The sequence below is a fragment of the Notechis scutatus genome, chromosome 2 (assembly GCF_049901735.1).
Source record: "Notechis scutatus isolate UNSWTSFEM ecotype Mainland chromosome 2, rNotScu1.2, whole genome shotgun sequence".
NCBI classification, from domain to species: Eukaryota; Metazoa; Chordata; class Lepidosauria; order Squamata; family Elapidae; genus Notechis; species Notechis scutatus.
In genome coordinates this window covers 142,463,536-142,489,444 of record NC_142010.1, presented here as the reverse complement: position 1 = coordinate 142,489,444, position 25,909 = coordinate 142,463,536, and the positions used below count along the sequence as shown (strand labels likewise).

The 25,909-nt window shown below is 39.0% G+C and overlaps 1 protein-coding gene across 2 annotated transcripts in view; it reads right to left on the bottom strand.

The window, feature by feature from the left end:
* The window catches only part of COL2A1 (collagen type II alpha 1 chain), a 78,914-nt gene extending 55,451 nt beyond the window's left edge, over window positions 1-23,463 (bottom strand). Inside the window, exons 1-14 of one of the 2 annotated variants that reach the window (XM_026673938.2) lie at window positions 23,016-23,463; window positions 18,420-18,626; window positions 15,965-15,981; window positions 15,346-15,378; window positions 15,189-15,221; window positions 15,046-15,099; window positions 13,469-13,570; window positions 11,455-11,538; window positions 7,940-7,984; window positions 7,760-7,813; window positions 2,983-3,036; window positions 1,599-1,652; window positions 947-1,000; window positions 812-865 (exon numbers count right to left, since the gene is read on the bottom strand). In XM_026673938.2, the coding sequence (XP_026529723.2) occupies window positions 812-865; window positions 947-1,000; window positions 1,599-1,652; window positions 2,983-3,036; window positions 7,760-7,813; window positions 7,940-7,984; window positions 11,455-11,538; window positions 13,469-13,570; window positions 15,046-15,099; window positions 15,189-15,221; window positions 15,346-15,378; window positions 15,965-15,981; window positions 18,420-18,626; window positions 23,016-23,109 (939 nt within the window). In that variant the 5' untranslated portion in view covers window positions 23,110-23,463. The remainder of the gene's footprint in view (window positions 1-811; window positions 866-946; window positions 1,001-1,598; window positions 1,653-2,982; window positions 3,037-7,759; window positions 7,814-7,939; window positions 7,985-11,454; window positions 11,539-13,468; window positions 13,571-15,045; window positions 15,100-15,188; window positions 15,222-15,345; window positions 15,379-15,964; window positions 15,982-18,419; window positions 18,627-23,015) is intronic. The other variant, XM_087956447.1, reaches the window with a different exon arrangement.
* Between the last annotated feature and the right edge of the window lie 2,446 nt (window positions 23,464-25,909).

The window sequence follows — 25,909 nt, the reverse complement described above, 5'->3', positions numbered from 1 at the left end:
AGAAGACCTCCAAGGTCCCTTCCAGCTCTATTCTGATTGATTGATTGATTGTATATCACAGTAAAAAGTAGGACCTGGATGTCCTGTGAATCCTCATGCATATTCCTTCTCAATGCAGGTGTTTTAATATACGATACCAATTATTTTTAAGATGAATAGGATGGCTAGAGATATCATAATGCAATGGGTAAGAGATATCACAGAGGTTAGCAAAAGGAACGCCAATTGGTGGCCATAAAATCATACATTACACAGCGCTGTGTCAATATGGCATAATTAATATTGTTTTCAAGTAACAGTTTTTGCTGGGTAGTTTAAAAAGAGAAAACAAATGTAAAAAGGTTTTTTTTTAAATGTTTTTATAGAAGCAGAAGTTGATTACTGATCTCATTCTTTAGTGTCTGACTTGTCATCTCTGGTGAACTGATTTCTATTTCAGTAGAAATCAGCATCCTTTTAACAGGGAGTTTTTCTCCCTTCTATACTACAATAACTGTACCTGCTCCCTTTCATGGGACTTCCTTGGAAAAAAAATCTAGACTAGCAAAGTGGCATCTGAGATTATTTTTCTATCAAATGAATTTCAATCTAGGAATGATTAATATTGCTTTTCCTGCCTGCAACCACTGGATTCAACATTATTGAAGCTTCCCTTTAAAAAAAAAAGTAGGAACTGATAAGTTATAATTTACAATTTGGGAGTAGGCGGGAAATGAATAACATGAACAAATAAATGTAATCTTAACAATATGCTGAAAGAATAGTAGGGTTTTCGCCAATCATATCTTAGGATGGGAGTTCTCGATCTTACCTTAGCACCTGGAGCACCAGCCTCTCCTTTAGAGCCATCTAAACCAGGATATCCCTAGGAAAGAGAGAGAAGCATAGGGATCAATTCCGAATTAAATTAAAATTTAAAAATCTCAACTACAGAATACAAACTTACTCTATGACCTTTGACACCAGGAAGACCTGGGGTCCCAGGGAAACCTCGAGCACCCTAAATTTAAATGAGAAATTAATTGGTTAAAAAAATAGACACGCTTTCTAAAACACACATGCAATAATTCCTACATTACTGCTAACTTCACAACAGATTAAAAACTACAATATCTGCAAAAGCTAAAGGCAAAACTGGGTTTCTAATTCGATAATCATTTACATAGAACCTAGATCAGTCGGAACCACAGATGTTTATCATAATAGAAGAAAACAAAGTCTGTCAAGAAATGGCCTTTATAATCCTTCATTTCCTTCTCAATCTGATTATCTTCACCATTAAAGGGAAGATAAGAATATTTTGCTTGTTCCCTGTTATTTACTTTCTCCTTTCAGCACCCTGATTTAACATTAGTCCTTAAACTTTAGGATATACAGAATTACAACGATGCAGTAAAGATACCCCAAAAAGCAGGATGTTATTCCTGCCCACTTAGAATCATGAAGGTTGCAATTTTCACCAGAAAGAGAAAAGAAAGATACTTTGGCCCCAAAGACTATAATTTTATACTGTGCCTCTTATAACCTGTAAGATAACATAGGAGGATTGTGGTTTCTGAATCTAGCTTTCTAAACTGATATGGAGGACACAGCCATACCTGAGGTCCAGGTAATCCACGCTCTCCTGATTTGCCAGGTTTTCCTGCTTCACCCTGAAAAAACATAAAATGGATGTAATTTTATTTAGGAAGGATCCCATTTACATAAAATATATCAACGAACAAGTGGATAAGACTCATCAAGACTCTGATTGGATGGGCCTGATCTATGATAAATCCCAGCATTCTATTGTCAAAACATTGCAAATCCAGAAGGACATCTTTATTTTTAAAAGTACGGGATGTGGTTTTCCTTGCACAAAGAAAAAATACAGAAGAATCAGACAACCCTTGACTTTCTTCCTCCTTCTCAAGAGCCCCCAAATTAGATTAGGTACCATTTTAAATGAAAAAGAACTAAATTTAGACCCTCGTCACTTCAGTGTTTTGGCTGGATATTTTCCCTTTATAAATGTTAACAGTTCATTCCTAAAAAAAATATATGTCCAGAAGCAGATTAGTGCTATGGAATTGTCTATTTCAGGGTTAGGCAATTGGGACATTCTAAATGTCAATTCCATTGAGTATAGCTGTGTATGTACTGTACATATGACTGACAAACAGAATCTGGAACAAAATAGTGCTATGTGGGATGTTCCTGGCTGGGTGGGCAGTCATGTCCCTTTCTATTTCATTCTTCCCTAGTTTTTAGCTTTCTGGGTATTTTCCCCACTTCTTCTCAACAGTGGATCAGCCAGTGAACATTCTCAGTTAATGAACAGTTGGAAGAACTGGATATATTTAGTCTAACAAAAAGAAGGACAATGGGTAGCATGATAGCAGTCTTCCAATATTTGAAAGGCTGTCATAGAGAAGAAGGGGCCAACCTATTCTCCAAAGCATCTGAAGGCAGGACAAAAGGTAATGGATAGAAAGAAGGGGAAATTTCCTGACAGTGAGAACAATTAATCAGTGGAACAGCTTGGTTCCAGAAGTTGTGGGTGCTCCAACACTGGAGATTGTTTAAGAAGAGATTGTCCAACCATTTGTCCAAATGGAATCCAGAATAGTATCAGGTCTCCTTGTTGGGCAGGGAGTTGGACCAGATGACAGCCAAGGTCCCTTCCAGCTCTGTTATTCTGCATTTCTATTCTCAGTGGGTTGTTATGCAACAATTAATTCTTTCTTTTAAATGGTATACCTGTGTAGACCTTGGCTTCTGTCAAGTCTACAAATATCTTTCTCTTCAGAATAATTATATTAGAATCCACATCTCCCTTTTGAGAACAAAAGATTTATTGGTGTAGGGTAATCGATATACACATCAAGATACAATTTTTAAATAAACATTTTAACCTAACGTTACTAGCAAACTCCTCCTTCACCTAAGCTGATTCACCTATGCTGATCCTAATATTGGGATGTTTAAGAAAATAATACTCACATCATCTCCTGCTTTTCCGGGTGGTCCAGGTGGCCCACGGGGACCCATTGCACCCTAGAAGATAAAGGAAAATATAATTGAGAAGAATGAAATATGAAACAAGGGGTTGTAATGACACATCCTAGACTTGGTGTGACATTGAACAACAAATGAGACAGTGGGACACATAACCTGGTTCCTTCAATATTAAACTCAGCATAAACTGGGTTCAAATTCTGCCTCAGCAGAGGACTTTCCAAGTCATGTTATTTTGACTCAGGGAGTTAAGCACCCATTTCCTTGAAAACAGCTTTTTCAATACCAAGTGAACAGATATCTACCATGCATATTAACAAGGAAACTCCTATGATCCCCAGCAATTTAGTTTATCACAGTACAACTGCTTAGTAAGGGGGATACCATAGAGGAGTCTTTGTGTGGAAAAGGAAAAAAAAAACATTATTTGCTGTAATACAAGACCTGGGATTATTCATTGAAAACAAACAGTGGGAGATTCGAGACAGATAAAGACCGATAAAGATTAATATAAAGACAACACATAGCTCAGGGGTTGTAACGACCATAAAGTAATTTAAAAAGGGGAATAGCCAAATTCATGGAAGACAAAGCAACATTTTCAATTAATACATGGTAGGTATAAAGATGTGATGTTGTAGAAGTGCACCAACAGATTAAGGATGGTCAGTCATATTCCTGAACCCACTAGTAAATGGGTTCTTCAGTTACACCACCAACACCCTCAAACATCAACATCTGCTTATACCAGATCCTTGGGAAGGACTCAACAGATACATAAAAATACCAAATCCAGTTTAAACATCTGGCTGACTGTGCAATCAACCATAATAATAAATAAGGATCGTTTTAGGAATAGGATTACAGCTTGCATGGTTTTCATAACCTTTCTTAGTTCTGCTTTGAACTGATATTTCATTCATTAGTTATCAGTGGTTTTTTTTTTTTAAATAAGCAAATTATAAAAAATTAAACATCCACTCATCCCCTCTTTTAAAGGAAGGAAAGAAGAACTTAACAGACTAAAGGTCATTACAGGCCATTGGAATGCTGCCTAAGAGAAAAGAATCAAGTCTTGTCATTTTCACCCCTATTCATTTTGGGCAAGCTACGAGATCAAGGAAATTGTTAAGCCAACATTCTTTTCACAGGGTATTCTGGTCTAGCTGAAAATCCAAGAACTCAATGGAGGCAATGGCAAGTGTTCACTCCAACGTGGGAATGGCCTGTCCCCAATACCAAGCATTTCCATCTGGAAACTGGCCTTAGAATGGTTCCTTTTGTACAGTCTAATTGAAACCAGCCATAAATTGGCTCACCTGCCAAAGACATTGGATTGCCTAGAACTAATAGGATTGCTAATCTAGAAGGGATACATATACATTATGTGGAAATGCCCACACCTTTCAGATAATCTGTATATCATATACTGTCATGACCTCCCCATAGCGCAATAGTTTAGTCGATAAAGCAATAAGTGCCTATTTTAATTACTGGGGCAATAAAAAAAGTGTAATAGTTTAAAATGTGCCACCCAGTAAATAATATCCAGGTATAAAAATATAATAAAGTACTGTATATGAAATAAAACTTTCAGATCAAAAAAATCAAAAACTGCAAAGCATTTATTGAAGGACAATTTATACAACCCAGTAATAAACTGAACAAAAAAGAGACAAGAAAATATACATAGTTCTAAATATAAAGATAAAAGAGACTAAACTAATGAGATCTCTGGAAAGAAAAAATATCCCGCACCAAATTAAACTCCTACAGTGTCAGCTTTCTATGTTAATTGTGTGAGAGAGGGGGAAATAAAATGGAATGTTGCAACACAACGGAATTTTGACTCAGCAAAATTCCTGAGAAAGGAAAAGGGGGAAAAATATTAAAATCACAGAATGAGAAAATTATAGTGATTGATATAGTGATTGGCCATTCCCACACTGAAAGAAAATTTCATCAGTACAGTATTATACAATGCTATCTAAGAGAGAAGAAATTTCATTTGCAAGAAAAAATGAATACTTAACAAATAAGATCTATCAAGTCAACAAATGCCTGAAAATGAACAATGAACGCACCAATAACAATAAGGGAAATTTGTGATGTTATAAAGAAAAACAAATAAAGACAGAACCTGTGGTCCAAACGAATCATAAGGCTTATTATGATTATTTTGAAGATGAGCTTTTATTACCTTCGCAAAAAATGATGAACACATTTTAGATACTAGAAAGACAGTTGGATCAGTTGGACAAAGACATATGTAACACTGATTCCTAAAGAAGGATGGGATTTGACTTTACCAAAAAAAATTATAGGATAATATCTTTACTGAATAATGATTATGAGATATTTATAATTTTAGCTGAAAGACTGAAAAATGTCCTACATTATCCATAAAGATCAATGTGGCAATTAGAAGATAACATTAAAAATATTAAGGTATTAACTTGGAGCAATAATACAATGAAAAACAAACTGTCTTAATATTTCTTGATGCAGAGAAAGCTTTCTATATTTTCAACTGGAATTTGCTGTTTAAAATTTTGGATGATACAGATTTCAGAGAGAACTTTATTATAGTACATGGGTGAAATACCGTAGCAGTATACATTACAAACCACAAATATTGTGAATTAGGAATTGACCAAGCCTTGTGAAATATAAAAAGGTAGAGATACCCACTTTGAATACAGATATAAGAGAAGATGAGAGTGTTGCTGGAGTAAAAGTTTTAAAGATTATAAAATTTATAAACTGAGTATTCATCAATGATTTGGTTTAATTTTGGAAAACCCTTTAGTAGGGATAGACGTATTAATGGGAAAATTAAGAGAATTTGGTGCATTGGCCGGATTTAAAATTAATAAGGAAAAAAACAAAGATGTTGACCGAGAATATGAAATCCAAAAATAATTCCCTGTGAAAACAGGTTTTCGGATTGAGAAAAATAAAATATTTTGGTATTATAACTAACAAGATTTGTATATTATTTGAAAATAACTTTTAAAGTATGGAATGAAATTAAGAAAGATTTAACAAGATGAGGGAAATGACAATTGTCATTGTTAGGACAAATTTTTATGGTAAAAATGAATGTGTTACCTAGAAAGTTGTTCTTGTTTCAGGACAATATCTGTGTTGAGAATTGATGCATCCTTTAAACAGTGACAAAAAGATTTATATGCAGGGGGGGAAAAACAAGGATTAAATGAGAGATTCTCCAAGAAGGAAAGGAAAGAGAAGGACTGGGATTATCTGATTTTAAACTATATTTTGCTGCCTGTTGTTTGTTTTAGATGCAGGCATGGCTTTTGTTAAGAAATAAAAGATGTTTAAATGTGGCAGATCATTATTTAAAGCTTGGGTGGCATGATTAGTCATGGTATGACAAAGCTAAGGTACATGTGGATTTTAAAAAAATCATATTGTGAATGCCACACTACGAATATAGAACAGGTACAAACCCAGATTATACCCAAATACTTGTGTTGGCCTCAGCTCAAGAAACATGGGCAAAGAGAAATGGTTAATATATGAAGAGGGTCAGATAGTTTTAGTTTCAATGGTTCCCATATACACAATTCAGAGAGGTTTAATATATAGTTACTAGGAACAGAATGTGATAAATCTGAAAATGAATTCTGTACAAATGATAAACACGCAATATCTACAATGTATACATTTTTGTTGAGATTTGGAAATAGAGGAAGAACAATTTTAAGGAATGTACAACGGGCCAAGAATGCTTATTATAATATTCAAATAGATCAATGTGGAGAATGTGATTAAAAAATCCCAAAGCTCATAATTATCTGGCTGATTGGGCAAAGGTTCTGTAAATCTGTAATAAGCCTCTGCTCTTTAAATAGCATTTCCACATCCCCAAACCCTATATAATGGAATTGTTGGCTTCATAGTGTTAAAGTGAGGAAAAGTAACAAACTAGGAAGTCGGGATAGTTATCCCCAATTCTCTCTCCTCAAGATGCATCCACCCTATTTTCCATTATTGTTCCCATTTCTCTCTTTTTGACCCCAGGATTAAAATTAGTGCAACTAGAGAAGATTGCTCTGAGGGAAAGGACTGAGAGGAAGGAGAAAAATTGTTAAACACAAACCGTTTTTTTTCCTGAAAGTATACATTGTTCTTTGTGTTACTATTAAGGTAATAAAGGGTTTTGCTGAGCTGTGTTTAAAAAGGGCAGACTTCTTATCTTTCCTTTGCTTGATGAATCCATATTTATGACGGTTGCAATGTCCCAGGTCATGTAATCATCTGACAAGTAAATTCAATGGAGAAGCCAGATTCATTTAACAATCATGTTATTAACAACTGCAGTGATTCACTTAACAACTGTGGCAAGGAAGGTTGTAAAATGGGGCAAAACTCAACTAATAACTATTTCACTTGGCAACAGAAGTTTTGGACTCAATTGTGGTCTTAGGTCAAGGACTACCTGTACCACACATCCATCATATTTAACCAGGGATAACTTTTCTTTCTCCTAAACAAGACTTTCTCAGTGTGCTATATGTAACACCAAAGAAGGCACAGTACTTTTATCTTTCCTGACGCTAACACCTTTTAAGGATCCTTAGACTGGGTATTTCAATCAGTTCTATTGGCTGAAGTTGAAAGGAAATCTCTGCAGGCAAACATGGCAGTTAACATATAGCGATATATCGGTTTTTTGTGCTGAAAATGTCACACGTTTTGTCTTTGGTTAAGACAACCCCGCTTTCTAGATACTCACCACAGAACCAGGTTCTCCGGGTTCTCCGGGGCTGCCTTGAAATCCTTGAGGGCCCTGAAAAATGGTGGTAGAAGCACTATCAGTGATCATCTCAAGATAGAACAATCCTTCTGTTTTTGTACTATATTATTTTCTGGATATACAAGGTCATCTAAGGAAAGTATCAAATTCTATACTCACAGGAGATCCTGATGGTCCTGGAGGACCCCGTGGCCCCATTGGTCCCTATATAACAATAAAAAAAGCAAAAACAATTATATCCATATTGTTATGTTTTATAATTGAAGCACAAGAGAAGAGTTGAGCCTGACTGAGAGTAGGGCTAATCTCATGGCTATTGCTATAATGTTAGTTAAAGGTAAAGGTAAAGGTTCCCCTTGCACATTTGTGCTAGTTGTTTCCGGCTCTAGGGGGGAGGTGCTCATCTCCATTACAAAGCCGAAGAGCCAGCGCTGTCTGAAGACGTCTCTGTGGTCATGTGGCCGGCATGACTAAACGCCGAAGGCGCACAGAACGCTGTTACCTTCCCACCAAAGTGGTCCCTATTTTTCTACTTGCATATTTACATGCTGCTTTCACGAACTGCTAGGTTGGCAGAAGCTGGGACAAGTAACGGGAGCTCACTCCGTTATGCGGCGTTAGGGATTCAAACCACTGAACTCCCAACCTTTCTGATCGACAAGCTCAGCATCTTAGCCACTGAGCCACCGCGTCCCTACAATAATGTTGGTTAATGTCCTTTAATTCTCTCTTTCTCCCTCTGTATCACGCAGAACTGTTTTTATTTAGGGAAGGCATGCTGAGGCAAAAAAAAAAAAAAAGCAAGCGCGTGCACACACACACACACACACTTGTCTTGGAAACAGTCCATGTTGACTAAGACTGAATTTCATTTACAGCTTGCCAAGAAATGCTGGATAGCAGAAATTTCCTGCTGGATCCTGAAGAACAGTAGCTGCTGTCTGTCTCTGCATAACTTCAGCCCTTGATCCAAGGGAAACACCGATGGAGTTCCTGAAACAACCCTCTCTATTACTTCCCTATCTATAATCATCTGTTTCAAAGATTTTGGCACCTGCCCTCAAGAAGCTTTGGCAAAAAAAAAATAATAATACAAAGGCCTACAGCTATTTTCTAAAACCACTTGCACATTACAACAATCTGCTCAGGTTCTTGAGTAATCTGATAATGCAAACTAAGAAAATATTTTTTAAAATGAGCAAGGCACTTTTATCTAAAGGCTCCCAAGGAACAAAATGGAAGGCCTGATGCGGTTTCCACAGGAACTGAGGTGAGATTCTGAGATCTCCCTTCTGTCTTTGCTCTTCAAACAATAGGTCCAATTGATCCTATGCCCATGCAATTCTTTCCAAGCAACATAGAATATCACATTGACTATGAACCAATTTTTGCTGGGATTGGGGGTATTGGGAAAATTGATGTTGCTATGACTTTGATGGAATCACTTCAAAACATAAAAACTTGCCCTGGTCCTGGGCTAGTTAACTGGTTATTAAACTAGGAGTATAACTTTTTTTGAGTAACATGTTTTTTAAAGGCTGGGTAATTTGTAGGATGGGGGTGGGGGCTGTTGGTCTGAGCTCCAGGCTTGGCAGTTTGGTTGTGGATCTTTCATCACCACTCAAGGAAACATCATCAGTGTACTCTGAATTGTGCTCATCTGTCCGAACACTGGCCTTTAAAAGACAGACAAGCACAATTCAAAGTGTACTGACGATGTCTCCTCGAATGGTGACAAAACACTTTCAACCAAATTGCCAAGCTCAGAGCTCAGACCAACAACCCCCTCCCTCATCGCACAAATTAGCCAGTATCTAAAAAACATGCTACTCAAAAGAGTTATAACAACCAAACTAACAACCTGAGCTACCGGTACTAACATTTGAATATTTGAATTAGTAGGAAGGATCCTTTTGATTTAAAAAAATAAATAAATGGAAAGGGGGTATAATCTTATTTTCAATCAAGAGATTCAAAATCAAGAGGTTCTTGATTTATTAGGTTGCACCATGAAAGTTAATCAACCATTTCTTAATGGCTGATATAATCTAGATAAAGTATGTGACACAGTCATTTGTCTGCCATTTCTTATTTTCAAAAGAAAAACAACCTGTGTAGTAAAGCAAACTGACTGAGAAGATGGAGAAATCATATATGTATAAATAATAACCTAATTCCTCAAATTAAGGCCATCTGAAGAATATCTTGTAAAAATTTAAGGTTAAAGCTCATATCACAATACGACCTGTTTCTTTTTGATAGCATAAAATTAATTTAATATACTTTGCTTGGAATCTTTACTGTAAAATTGAGTAAAAGTTGCACAACCTCATTCATTATCTATATTTATAATTTTTCTGAAAATAGTTTTGTTTAAAACAAAATAAAAGGATAATAAGATTAAATAATAAAATAAGCATTAAGTACTCTTGATGTCTTCTTAAAAGACGGAAATTAATATATCTGCTTTGTATATCTCCAAACCACTGTATCATTGTGAAAATTAAAATAATTAATTAAATAATTTGAAATATAAAATGAGCAACACAGCCATTGCTGATACTGCAATAGCCAACCGATTTTGCTGATCTCTTTTAAGGTTGTGAAAAATGCACAATTTCTAATATAAAAATAGGCATTTAGTATGCCAAGTTGCTCCAAGTATAAACTACTCTACAGATTTGAATAGGCTGTTATATACTGTATCCCCTAGCAAATGCTTCACACTGTCAAGAGAATGGCAAATTAAAATATTTGTTAAGATTCCAATTTTTGTAGAGAACCATCACCCCATAACACTCAATATTTGCATGGGTCGTAAAGATGAGAAGTGGAAAAACACCCCTGGCTCATCAAGGAACCTATTTCTTTCAAGTGAATATCCAAGGAGATTGGATCTATTTTTGGACCCTCAAAATCCTGTATCCACATAACTCCAAAACAGCCACTGAGACTGTTCTTTAGGTGAGCAGGCCTAAAATTAATTATGAAACTAAAAAGCTGCAGCCACATTTTTAGGGTAGATGATGCTTGATTAAATTCCCAGCTCTTCCCCCATTTCCGCCCCCAAAATAAGAAATACTGGTATTTAGCTCTTAAGGAACCTCAGATTGGAAAAAAAAATGGAGGCAACATTACGCCCAATCAATTTATGAGAAAGTACCTCCCACCCCTTTCAGTGTGATTGGCCAATGAAATCACAGGCTCAAGTGACAATGCTAAGCACAGTAGGAAGCGTATGGTTTGTTTTCTGCAGAAAAGTCATCATTTTGAAAATCAATTTTGAAATCAATTTAGATCACCTTATTAGAGTAGTGGTTACTTCCCACTTAGAAAGTTTATTTTTGCTTCTTCCATTTTTGCATACAAGAAATAACGTATTTCTCACCAAAACATATATTAACATATTTTTGATTTTTTTTTAAATACATAAAATGTGAGCTTTGGATCAAATGCATTTGCATGTGCAAAACTGTTATGAAATCTAGGTCAAATTAGGTTGCTACAGCCTACCAAACCTGCCTTGCCCATTATCATGACTCAACTTTCATAGTCTCACAAAAATCAACTCTTTAGTTTCTTTGGAGGATATTAAGCCAAGACCCACAAATTAATATAAAACCAGTAGAGTAATACAAATATTGAAGGAATGTAGACACTGTCCTAATCTTTACCATAGGTCCTTGCATCACTCCCATCTGAGCACCCCCGCCGCCTGCTTTCTCATCAAATCCACCAGCCATCTGAGCAGCAAAGTTCTGCAGAGAAACAAACAAACAAAAAAACATAGTTTCAATGAGATGCAGAATATGACGTGGTTAGATGGAGAACACTTGTACCATATGAAATATAAGAAGGTATTTTAAAAGCACAGAGCTTTCTTTTATATCTGATGGGCAATCTTTGCTGTGTTACAGAGGGGGGGAAATTGGGTAAGCTTGCTCTCTTTTACCATTTTTTTCTCTCCCTGCAATTCATGCAGATATTTTATTGGGAGGCATTTCTGGAAAGAATTTCAGGTAGAGAAAAAGTGTGTGTGTGGGGGGGGGGGTTGTTTGGCAATTGATTATTCTACTACAAATATGTTTAACATTTATTGGACATGAATTGAAACTCTGTAGTGACAGAAATAAAAGTAATACTACCCAACTTTTCAAGAATTATTTATAAATACAAGAGATTTTAACTACTCTTGAAGTCATGATGTTTGTAATGTAAAGTAAATCAATGAATCTCAAGTTATAGAAGGACACTTAGAATAATTTAAGTGTAACTTAAATATGGATTTTGCTAAGTATATTTTCAAAGAAAAATCTGTCACCATTTAGGGGGTGAGCAGAAAAGCAACCCTAAATTTCACATCCTAAGAGACAACATTAGGATGAGTAGTTCTTAGTTGCTTGGAAACAATTACAGCAGGTGTTTTCCGTTCTTTTCAATGCATCTTCTGTGCTGAATTGTTAGTGTTTACGGATAAGTGGAAGTTAGTTGTTAAAGTATATTAATTGGACTAAAAGAATATGACCTTGTGAATGTATCCTATGGGTGGTGTAATAAAGTATATCCAAAGATGAACTAGTTACTGCAAATATGGAGTGAGAACTTGGTACATATTCTACAGAAATACTATTCAACATTTCTATCACTGGTCTTGTGTTTGCACTGTAAATAAAATAAAAATCCACGACTCACAGTGAAAGAAATTAAAGCATGTGAGTCATTCAATTGAATGGTTTTATAGAAACCCTCATGGTGGAAATGTTTTTGTCCATAGCCATCACTCAGCTGACCATTCTAAAACCTACCCCAAATTAAAAACAATTCGATCTTTCTATGCTTTCTTATTCAAGGATTAGACACTACTCTTTTAAAAATTTCCCTGTAAAGGAGCTAGAGGATAATAATTAGTAGATTAAGTAGAAATATTTTATAATTTCTCTGTTAATGTAAGCAAAGCCAGCAGATCCCAAAGTTACGAGAGGCCATTTGCATTATCAGTTGGGCCTTCGTCATTTTGGGGGCATATCTAATTCACTGCTGGGCTATTGGTCCAAACTATACTGACAAAGTCTCTTTGGCCTCTAAAGTTTTCTTTTTTAAGGGAATTCTTCCCACTTCAGCCAGCCTGCTGAGGAAGCCCATCGAACACTCTAGTATTACAAAGGATTCTGGGTCATGGGGCACACTCTGAATTTACAAAGAACAATGGCCCACCCTTTTGTGCCCCTCTGTTGACCTGGCAAAAATTAAGAATGCGTTCTTCCATAAAACCAATGCTTCTTTGTGGCGGTCTGCAGAAAAATAAACTTAGTAATTATGAGCTAGCTATGCTGCGAGGAATTTTGTTCGTATTACTATAGATTATGATGATGCTTTTTTTTCCCCCCTTCAAGCAATGCAGGGAGTTTTCAACACAAGGGAACATTATTCTTTCACGCAGAGAGACTCACAGAGCAAAGCAACAGGAGTGGGTCAAAGGCCTTGTTAATTGATTAAAAAATAACCACGAGTGTTACTTGCTATTTGGGGTATTTGAAATGTAGGCAACACATTATACGTGTTATTCTGAATTAAGGCTTCTCCATTAGGAATCCTCGAGAGGCAAACCCAGTGAAAGAGGCATTTTACATTACTTGTGTAACATTCACATGCAGAAGCTGTAGGATTAAAACTTTCCCTAATACTCACTCCACCAAGGCCAGGGGGGCCTGGAGGTCCTGGAGGTCCAGGGGGCCCTGGATTGCCAGGCGTACCAGGTTCACCATCTCTGCCACGTGGACCCGGAACACCCTATGGATGGATGGATGGATGGATGAATGGAAGGAAGGAAGGAAGGAAGGAAGGAAGGAAGGAAGGAAGGAAGGAAGGAAGGAAGGAAGGGAAGGAAGGAAGGAAGGAAGGAAGGATCTTCCATGAATATCAAACTGTCCACTCTTATGTCCAGTTAACATTTCACTTATACCATTTTTAAAAGTCACTACTTCTAATGCAGTTCATCCCATAAATATTAACACAGTATTTTATAACTCAAACCTATTCAAAAGGAAGTACCATTGCATTAACGGTTGTTTATTGTTTACAACTCAATTAAATTTTAGTGTGCCAATCCTATGCCTATATTATTAGTAACTTTGCTTAGTATACTAATTTTAATTGGCATGGGATAGGATCCCATGCCATTGGAGTGTGCCTCTTAATTCTTAATAACATTGGGAAACATTTTGATCTTAATATTAAAAATGCCTTTCATACTCTTTATAAAAAAAACTGTAAAGTACTGTATATAGATAGCAACTGGCTCAAATTCAGCCAGTTAAGTTTCAGAGAGGAATAAAATTATGACCATAAATTTTCCCATTTCATTACTCTGTTATTGAGATAGGTAATTATCTCAAATGATAAGTTTTGGAGAAAAAGGAACATTCCAATATCATGCTCCCTGCAATCCCTAAGGTAACTTATACTGTCGCCCCGCAAAAAGTAGTCTGTTTGCACTAAAGAATGTTATTGCACTGGGAGCACTGAAGCAGAATTCAATTGTCAGTTCAACTTGGATGCTGAATGCAGCGATGTAGGCATGGGAGAGTCTCAGCTACACACAGCCAGATGCCTTGGGCTGGTTCAGTAAATTCAACCATTTTGCAGGTAAGGGAAGTGTCTAGAAGTTCATTTGGTCAGGTTATTAATCCTGCATCTTACACCCAATCATGGCTTAAGTCAGGGGTATCAAACTCGATTTCATTAAGGTTGTGCTTCACTTCACGGGGCTGGGGAGGGGGCGTGGCCAGTGGGCGTGGCCAGCTCAATCACTGTTTTTGGCTGCGATGGCCTCCTGCAGCCCTCTGCCAGCAAAAACGGAGCTCAGGTTTCCAATTTCACTGGCACAAGCACTGTAGAGCAGTTCTTCACTGTTTCCAGGGCAGCCCCGCAGGCCAGATTTAAGCATCCCATGGGCCAGATCCGGTCCTCGGGCCTTGAGTTTGACACCCCTGTCTTAAGTGATCTTCTTCCACACTTCTTGTGATGACCATGACTTTAATATGAACTGTAAGGTTTAATGTTGATGGATCTGCCTTGAGGGTGTGATGAGTCACTTCTGCAAAAGATTATTAATTTGACAGACAATGGTATTCTACAATTACAGCACTAAACACCTCAAATGGGATGCAAACTCTATTTTGCGTAGAACTTCCTCTGAGGTAAGTATAAATAAACTTGCAGCCTGTTTAGTTCATTAAACACTGCACAGGTATAGTAGGTTTTACCTTTTCTCCTTTATCTCCACGTTCTCCCCTTGCTCCTTGTTCACCTGAAGGTCCCTGCAGAAGGCAATGAGAGCATTCACAACCCATTTTTAAAAAACGTCTTTTTCAATACATGTAAACAAGATAGCAGAAGACGCCGTTACCTGTGGTCCAGGAGGGCCTCTCGGTCCTACAACCTAGACCAAAAGAGAAAGAAGAAAAAGAAGAAAACATACAGAAAATCAGTTCAGTCAAAGGTATATTTTGTACAACTAGGTTTTAAGAAAAATTAGAAAGAGATGCATTAAATTTGAAACTTACATCCTTGATATCACCAGGTTCTCCCTTTTGACCCTGCAAAATATGTAAAATTAGGGGGTGGGGGTGGGAACCAAACCAAACATCCCAAGCAAGTCAATTCCCACATCTTGAACTCTGAGTCTACAGTCTTAACTTTCTAACACTACAGCAATAGATAGCCTGTGGGAACTGTAGGTTTCAAAGTGTTAAGAGAATCTCCAATTTTGCAACTATGGTATGCAAACATGAACAGACTTAGTAAAGTCAGTAAAATATTCATTTGGTTAGAGCAAAGCAATTATATCATCAATTTCAGTAGGAGGCTGTCAGATTGCCATTTATATTCATTGCCAGATTCTGTCATAATTCATGATAACTATCTATTGTATCATTTGGTTCAGAAGAGCTGTCTTCTCCCTCAAGCTGAAGTCAAACCTCAAAGAACATGTAGCCACAACAGTGCTTTTTATAGCATCTCATTCTGCAGAAATTAGCTTTGGGGGGGCCTGGTGATAAGTAATACTTTTACACTTTTTTAAGCAGATCATGAGGCAAGTCCCTATTGTGCCTTTAACATAGTTGACAAACTTTGGGGTGCTAACAGACAATGGTGGTTATTAATAGTGTTCTGATGTCTCACCTTGGGACCAGGTTGCCCTGTTAAGAATGAAGAGAGAGAAAGAAAGAGAGAAAAGAAAAAAACATCAGAACTATTTTGAAAATAAAACTATATATGAAAATTTGAGTTTCACAAATGTCCTCAGTGTGTTCATTCACGAAGCATGTGACAACATGGAGACGAATATAGGGTAACCTGTAACTAGATCAAGGAAACAGACGGGAGAGCTTTCTTATTTCAGCGCTTGCCCTGTTTCAAATCATTGCTCTGTGGGAGATGCTGATGTCCCAGGAATACAACGGGCATAGGATTTTTTTTACACTGGGAATGTAAGGGCCAATGCAAACAAAACAAGCAAGTGTAGAGAGAATAATAGTGTTCTGAATAATTCATTGCAAGCCATGCTAAAGCAGGCTAACTTTGCCCACAGGAATTGCAGTTCAGTTTTATCAAAGCAATGTTTTAAAACTATGTCCATTTAGGACTTTCTTCCAAATAAATTTGCATAGAGTAGAAGGAGAGAACTGAGAATCCCACTGATTGGAGGAAGTTGGAGTTCCAAACTGTGACTTGTTTACAAGCAACTTCCCAATGAAATACTTAAAAAAAAATCAGTGAAACTCACCTCCATTAAACATGGTTAAATCAATTAAGTAAGGAAACAATAGGTTTAAGGGAGAAATGTGGGCTTAAAAAAACCCAGATGCATGAGGCAAAACACAGAGGTTAAAAGCCACAATCAGCTTAATTGCAAAAAACAATGCACAGAAAAAAACAGGGTTAACTTTTGCAGATCTCAACTCTTTTACTCCTCCTGGCAGTCTCGCTGTTATTTTGCTTCTGAGGCTTCCCTTTTAATTAGAGGAGCCTCAGACAGCCAGAAGAAGGGAAAGGGTTAAAAAAGGCCACTTCTAGTTACAACAATTCCTCATCTACTGTTAAGACTAAAAAAAAAAACCTGCTATTTTTGAAACTGAAAAATGGTGGGTGTTTTCCTGACATTGCTCTGGAAAACAGGACCCCAAGGCAGCACAAGGTGAGGCAGGGAAGCATTATAAATCATCTCCCAAACTTGAGGTATGAAAGTTAGGTCATTCTTGTAAAGTTCACAGAAGGGGAAAGGTTGACCTCTTGATGCTTGAGGCCTCTCCCCCACTCCTGAATTAATGAACCAGCAATTCCTTAAGGGACTTTAAAGCTCCAGACAAATATAACATATAGGAGGAGCCAGAGCTATCTGCTAGGCAGGTGTGTGGGTATTGAGTGCATAAAGTAAAAAATGGCAGCTGTGACCATCCAGGCAAAACTAGTATCTTGTCTTTTTTTTTTTTTTTTAGCTTACCCTCATAGATTTCTCAAGGCTGAACCATACAGGTTTTTTTTTGCTGTGGTCATAAACACAATTCACCAAAAGGAGAACTGCTATCTATCTCTCTGTTGATGTGCTCAGTAACTCCAAAATTACTTGAAGATTTTACATCCTTCCAAATAAAATTCAGTAGGAATGCTGATCAAAGAGGGAAAGCTGAAAGGCACCTGTGTTCCTCATACTTGGCCCTTATAATTTTTTTTACACAACTTTGATTGGCATACTAAGTGAAAGCTATTAAGTTAAAGCATAAGCCAATGGGTACTGTTTAGAAAATGTGTCAATTACACATTGGCATTAATAGGATATAAAAGATTAGCTGCTTATATACTTCTTTAATTTTATTGAACATGGGTACACTAATCAAATATTGTATTTTAATAAAGTACTATATAGATATGCATTTAGCATCAGCATCATGTTTTTTAATGGTAGCCACAAGCTGCGATTTCTGCACATCATTACATTTAGATATTAAGAATGAAATTCCCTGTGCTTCAAAATTCCCATGGAAAAGGTTTTGCCATCTGATAATACCTGATATCAATCAATACCTAATTAGTCTTTTTGATTTCCATAGGAGTATTTAAAAAAAAACCTCCCATTGTCTAGGTCACCCTGTAAATTCTGTGACACAGAAATCACAGTTCAACATTGTGCAGTGGAAGACATATTTACCATTTATGAAGCTTCTTCCCACTTCATCAATGTTTTAAAGCAATAATAAATGCAAAAGAAAAAGTTGGTGCAATAGTTGTTAAAAACTTTCTACTTGCTAAGAAAAACTTTTGAAATTTCTAGAAGTGTGTGTATCTTTAAATGCCTGCACTGTTAATAAATGTGTTGGCTGCCTTAGACAAGTTAATAGTTGATCAACAACGCTGCCCATCTTCTTCTGTCATACGTTCATGGTTCAATTAATTCATCTCTTCTACATCATAAACACAGTTTGAGGAATTGTGAGAAGTAGCCTTTTGCAGCAATTGCCTTTCATGGATGCGAAAACATCTGAGAGTCACATCCATGGCTCTTATTCATCTTTCTATTTTGGTGCTATCATCTCTCAAGTAATTTATTTATATGAAATAGAAATAAATAAATTACAACCACTGGCGGTGGGCTGATCAGTTGGACATATAGGGCAACATTCTCCGAAGGGTATCTCAGGCCTGGGACAGTCTCTCATTTCTTCGCAGAGAATATCGTCGCAGAGGACAGTGCCAGTGTCACAAACACAGATCTGGCACGGTTCAGGTTTCCACACATCTTTATCACTATATCTCTGCCCATCCTGTACACAGCTGCCTTCCTCCTCTGTGCCAGAAGGAAAGGGAAAGGAGAAAGCAGGTTAAGAGACAAATGCAGCAGAAACCAAGAGTGAAAGAAATAGCAGCATTCGTCCCACTGATTCCAACATTGGCCTCCATTAGTCACCACCGGCCCCCTTCAAGAACATCTCATCAACTTCCCAAAGGTTACGAGGGCATTTTGCTCTTCACAAATAGAGGATAAAGGCCTTCGGCTAGCTGCTCCCAATCCCACCCCAATAAGTAGAACCTGTAAATTTATCTCAGGATTCCACACGACAATGAGGATAACACTCGTGGCTTGGGAGTCTATACAAACTCCAAAAATCACGTGCCAATGAAGGGATTATTAGAGAATCATAAGAGCGGTAGATCGGAAAGGATCATGAGGATCCATCTGTCCAATCCTCAGCAAAAACCATTTAACCATCCATGATAGGCAGCTTTCCAGCCTTTAAAAAAAATCCCAGAGATGGAGAATGCAGAACACCCCCAGGTAAACTGTTCCACTGATTCATAAGACTTTACTGTCAGGAAATGTTTAAAACAAATCTAGATAGCAGCATTTTGTTTATTTATAGGCTATTATTTCTGGTTCTGGTTTCTATAGCTGTGGAAAACAGTCCTGATCACTTTCCTTCAGCTTCTCTTTATGTACCTGATCATGGTTATCGTGTCTCGCCTCAGTCTTCGTTTCTCCAGACTGAACATCCCAAGTTCCTTCGGCATATCTTCTTAGAAAATGTCTTACAAATACTTGTATCCTCATTTTTGTCTTCCTCTGAACCCCCTTCTGGAAATGTATTACTCAAAATCCTAGATAGTGCCCCAATTGTGATCTTAGCGGTACTGAATAAATATAGTACCTTTTAGGGTTCCTTCCTACCAGGTGTGTGGGCTCAAGACACTTAGCACTTCGCATTTTTCATTTATCCTCACCAACAGTTATGTGAGGTGTGCTAGGATGCTGTAGCCATTCATGAGGCAAAACAATGCTTAGTAATGGCTTGGGTAATAGCTACCTGCAAGGTAAGAGCCAGGGGAATAATTACTTGCAAAGTAATAACTAGGGTACTGGTAGTAGGTATTTGTGAGATAAAGGCTAGGGCATTAGTTACCTCGTCTGCAGGATAATGCCTACTTGTACGCAACAGTATGTATTACTCAGTGATAGTTCGAGGGTAATTTGGGTAAGATTCCTGTAAGATATTGCTAGAGTATTAGTTACTTCCAGAGTAACCACTAAAGTAGCAATTGCTTGCCCAAGATTGTTCCTGCATTGTCTTTATTACTTCCTGCCACATCAAACATATTTTGCTTGCTATATATTATCTCTTCGGTATAGTGATACCAACTTCATAAAAAATACCCAGCAGGCCTAAGACTTAATCACAGGTGTATAAGTTATGTTTATTCAAAGTCTTAGCTCAGGTATAGTAGTTGCTCCCCCCTCTCTCTACTGCTGATCTAGAGTTCACTCAGCAGACCTTGCCATTTAGCAAACTATCACTTATAATCAAGCATAGTCTCATTTCATGGTGGTTTGACGAGCCACTTGGCCAAACTGATAGCATTTCTGGCGGAAGAGGTTTAGGACTTAAAGCAGTTATATTGGGCCACATAACTTTTTCACTTTGCAATCTCCAACACTAATTCTTGGCTATAATGGGGAAGGAAGGATATTAGAGGCCACCCAATTTGCTCTAGTCCCTTTCAGCCTGCATCTAAGAAACAGTAGTGACCTGAATTAACTCTTGATAACTCTTAAGGAAGAGTAAAAACTGTTTTTCTAATTAAAAATCCAGTGGGTTTTTTTTTTTTAATTAGACAACAGAAGACCAAACTAATGTCAGATCGGTGAAGGATATGGCAGATGGAGAGTGGTGGGAGAGTTTAAACCAGAAGGCAGAAGAAGACTTTGGTGCTCTCTGTCTGTCTGTCTCCCTCTCTTTCTCCCTCCCTCCCACACACACACACACACACACACACACACACCTCTTAGGTTAATGAAATGGAAATTGTACTTCATAGGGAAGAGATCAGGAAAAAGTACATTAAAAATGCACCTCGTTTGCACTTGCATCTCTTCCCTCCTTCCCCTTTTCTTTAACTTCTTAGCAAAGGCCCGACAGCAGCAGCGATATGACAGGGGGGCTATTGTGCACAAGTCGACAGAGCCAGTTGGAGCCCAAGGGACCCTCCACTCATGAATGGACCTTTTCTCAAATGCACACAGAGTGCAATTCATATTGCTCTGGTAGGGACTACTTTAAATAAACATGGGCAGCCTTTCAGCATCTGGAAGCTATTGCTGCTCAAGGCAAATAAACCTGCATAGAGCAAGGATTCAGCTTACTCCCTAACCTGGGAGAACACTTGGGGGTGGGGGAACCAGTGTGTAGAAGAAAAAACGAGACTCTCCAAATAAGCATCTGGATTAAAAACTTTCCCCTTGATGAGAATACAAAAATATGTTTTTTTAAAAAAATAAAATAAAAAATAAATAGTATTTGCTGATGAACACTTCCCTTCTCCTGCATGTTTCTGAATCTTTAAGCCATGGTGCTTTAATAACAGCAAAAGATGTGAAAAAAGATGCTAAACTTAGAAAGACTACACTTACCATTCTGCAGACCAGCTGATTAATAAGAGAAAGAGCACCTGATTGCAATTGGGAATTACAAATTGTCTGCCAAAGATTCAGAAGGTTTCCAAGCTAAACTTTCAGCGTACAGTTGCCCTGCTTAGTTCACTGAAAGCTTGTGCCTCTTAATAAAGTGTGTTAATCAGAAAAAGTGCAACTTCTGACTCCTGGGTTTTTTGTTTTGCCACCATAAACTAACACAATTCTCCTATACTCTTCCACTGGTAGCCCTCCTGTATTTTCCTAGCTTGTTATTATTGTTAGAAGCAGAGAATAAGAATAACTCCTCAATACCTTTTGATCAGCAGGGCTAGGAACCTATGTCAGGTCCCTTTCGTGAACCGCCCTGAGTCAAACCGGGGCAAGGTTCTTTCTCTTACCAACTTAGAAGACTCAACTGCAGAGATTATATAGCACATTGGTAGTAAACAGGACTAGACTCCCTTTCTCTGGAATTTTGCACCGGGGAGAAAGCAAGGCCTGAGATCAGGAGCAAAAAAGGAAATTCCACCCCACCCTACTTCCATGATATAATCCCTGCAATTGATTTACAATCTGGAGCATTACCGGGGAAAGGATGGGATTCAAACAGAAGAAAACCTTGCTAAAATATAGGAAGGGAGAAATTGTTCCTACCTTTATTCAAGTTTCCCACTCTTGAATAAAACACTGCGAACAACGAAGGCTCTTAGTGAGCAGTAGAAAAGGGAGAACTTGGCTCTAATTTTGTAAGGATTGGGAAGAAAAGTTGATAAAAGGTTTGGGGAGAAGAAGGGGGGTTGGGATGGTTATGTACAATTCCCTAATAAATAGGAAGGATTCCCATGCCTCCAAGTGTGTGTTGGGGGAGGGGAGGTAAAGGGTGAGAGTAGAATAAATGGACTGATGTGCCTCTGGAATGTTTTGTACCCCTCAGGTGGCCTCTTTTGAGTTGGGGGAATTTTTTCTTCTGCTCCTTCAGCTACCAAAAAAAAAAAAAATCTGTTTGCTATCAAATTCCCCAGGAACTCCCATCTGCACCTTACTCTACATCCCTAACTGAACTAGGGGAGGGGCACTGCATCTTATAGATAAAGAACTTTCTTTGTGATTTTTTTTCTCCCCCTGAATCTTCCTGGTATGTTCTTTTGTCTGGATCTCACCCCCCCTCCCCAAGTCCCTATACAAATCATTCAGTTAACCCTTTCATTCCACCCACAAGAGGTTGGGAGGGGTCATTTATCCTCTGTGAGTTAAGAATATGACTTTTTACTATACTGTTTTCTTTTCTGGAGATTGTTAGATGAAGGCATATAACACTTTAAACACTTATAATAATAATAATTTAAAAAAACACCTTATCCCCGGCTCACCCCACTGCTTGGAAGGCCCAGAGAAGAAATGGTACAGCACTTGAATTAGATTGTGCTAAGTGCAGCTCTTGTTTTTGGGTAACCAAGCATTACAAAAAAAACAGATTGGGATTTCAGACTAATTATGAGGATGTGGAACAGCATCTCTCTGCAGCAGGAAAGAATTTGAGGAGCCAAAAGAAGCGAAACCAAGTGCAAGAACGAGATGGAAAGATATTAACTCAAAGGAGGAAGTTTAATTGTACAAACCCACAAGTGAATTTAAAAAACAAAACAAAAACAAAAGAAAGTTTGCTTGTTCTCCTGATTTTTTTTTCCTTCCCTCCCCTATTTGTTCCCCATCAACTTGCTTTTCCCCTGCTTTCTGGACAAGAAAAAGAGGAAGAAAGGCGTAACTTACGTATATCCTCATTCTGACAATTGACAACTGCTAATAAAATTACTTGAGTAGCTGCCAGGAGCATTAGAGTCCTTGAATCCAGAAAGCTGAACATGTCTAAATGTTAGACATGCAAGACCTTTGTGTGGATGAGAAAGGAGGAGGAGGAGGTGATGCTAAGTGGTGGTAGTTTTCCCAGTGGCTACCGAGCCTTCATGCAGCCGATCCTCCGTGGTCTTTAATAAAATAGCAAGAGAATCCAAAGCAGCCAAAGGCCCAGCGGAAACTCGGCTAATGCCGAGGGCTCTGGGCTGAAGCACCGCGGCTGATGCTCCCCTCTGCCTTCCAGCAGCCAGTGTATATGCCCAGGTCTCAGTCCTCCCCTGGCCCCCAGCTGAGCTGTAACCTGAGCTTTCAGCCTTGTCCCCAAGTTAGAGACCCCTCCTCCTGATCGATCTTCTCAAGGCCAATTCCTGCAGCCAAAACGGGTGGCAACCAGACGAGAGAGAGGGAGGGGTCTGTTGCCCTCTTCCCTCTCCAGCCCCGCTCTATTACTTGCACACTCATACCATCTCCCTCTCCCGCTTGGGCGGCTGGCAAACCTCGTACGAATGTCCATCATTCATCAGCCCCCATCCACCTCTCGCTCTCCAAGGAGAAGAGCTTCTGAGAAGAGCGCGCGGAGCCCTCGAGCTGGGAAATCTGCGGCTCAACTGGAGGTAGAAAGGCAAAGGCTCCCGGGGACGGCGTGGCTTCCATGTCTCCAGAGTCTCCCACTTTCTTGCATCCGATTTTTCTACAAATCGGGAATGGAGACTGGCTCCTTTACTTTATCCGGATTCTTAAAGCTTCCTTATACGCTACACGCGCAGCATCAGCCAGGTCCGGACGGAGAGCGCTTTGCCCTCCTCACCTGTTGCCTTCTTTTCCCCAAAATCCGTCCATCGCATCCCCTTTTCTCCCCCCCTCTCAAAATGCTTCAACCTCATTGTCTGGTGTAGGATTTCCTGCCTAAGCAGGGGGTTGGACTAGAAGACCTCCAAGGTCCCTTCCAACTCTGTATTCTATTCTATTCTATTCTATTCTATTCTATTCTGTTCTGTTCTGTTCTGTTCTGTGCTGTGCTGTGCTGTTCTGTTCTGTTCTATTCTATTCTATTCTATTCTACTCTACTCTACTCTACTCTACTCTACTCTGTAGCTTCCCTTGCATACTAGATATATTCCGCCACTTTTAAGTCGTGTGTCCCGTTTAAATCCTCGGTCCGCAAATCGTTTCCCCAGCTTGGCCCAAAAAATCTCCATGTATCTTCCCGTTATCCCCCCGCCCCCGCGGCCTAGGGCCACACTCTCCACCGCTTAACATGAACGAAAGGGGGAGCGGTTGCAACAGAGCATTAATGACCCAGATCAACTCTGAATTAACGCTGGGAAAATGGCTTGGGGAGGTGGTCTTATTTATTTATTTATTTATTTTATTTATTTATTTATTTATTTGATTTGCCAATTGTTTACAAGATAATAAGTATAAGCGTATACATAGTTGTGAATACATGAAATGGGTACATATAAGAAAAATAAAAGAATAAGAGAAACAATAGGACAGGGACGGTAGGCACGTTGGTGCGCTTATGCACGCCCCCTCTTGCACGTCTTGAGTTTTGACTACCTCACACCCCGACGGCCGAGACGATCGAGTGGCGTTTCCCGAACTGAGTGGGCGCCAACGACCATGCAGGCAGAATAAACCTCCCCTCATTGCATTCAATTGCTCCCTTCCTGACCCCTTTTTCCCTTTCGGAGGAAGGTAGGAGAAACGCACTGGCTAATGAGAGCGATCCCCCCTCCTCTCCGTCCCCGTCGCACACGACGATACTCGCTGTCCCAGGCCTGCCTGGTACTGCATCGCCATTTCCAGGGAGAGAAAAGACGACCAAACTTAAATGCCACCGTAAGTGCCCAAGATATCTCTTGGGAGCAAAAGTTGGCTGCGAAGGCCGGGCGTGTGAGCCTTACTCCCCAGTTACGTCCCACTAAATGTAAGCAAGGTTTAAACTTGAGGAACTAAGTTCAGGCGGCAGCTCAGAAGCCCATTGATGGAGAACCGCCTACTCCAGCGTTAAGTATTTCTCCCATGTCCCGGGAGACGTCGTGTCCCGGATGAAGAGACCCATTCCCGCCCTGGGACATAATACCCAGATCGAACTACAGTAGCAAAAAAGAGCTCAGGCCTGCAGAGGGCGGAGTTACCGGCTCAGGCCGGACAGATTGCGTCCACCTGCGCGCGCAGCTGAGCTGGCCTGGCTCTGGTTTTGCGGCGCACGTGGATTGAAGCTTGGCGCCCAGAGAGAAGCCAAGTGGCAAGAGAGTTTGCCGTTTTGTCAAGCGCGTTTTTCTTGGCAGATGATTGCGCGTGGGGTGGGGTGGGGGGAGTTTCCAACCGTGGGGGGGGAGGAATTTCCGAACAGGGAAGGAAATAGGGTATAAGCAGGGCTAGACAAACCAACGGAGAACTTAGTTAATGCTTTGCCAGCTATCCGGGCGACCAAATTAGGTGCCAGCAAGGTTTTATGTCTTTGGACTTTCTTCGAAATAGTCATTCCGAAGTTGTAGCCCAGAGCCGGTAGGCTCAATGATAAGTCCTAAATACAAGCTTTCTGTCTCAAGTCTGAAAACGAAGCACAAAAAAATCATCGGTTGCTCTCTTTCTTCTTTGGAAAGAAATTGCGAAGACCAGACTCCTCTAGAACACAAAATCTCCACAGACCGTTCTCATCCTGGACATTCATATTTCGAACTGTTACCACCAGGGAGGCGTTATAGGTGTCTTAAAATGAGGACTAATAGACTGAGAAAGTTTCTTTCCCAAGGCAGTAATTGTCTTGAATCAAACAGTGCATTTGTGATTTAGTCCTT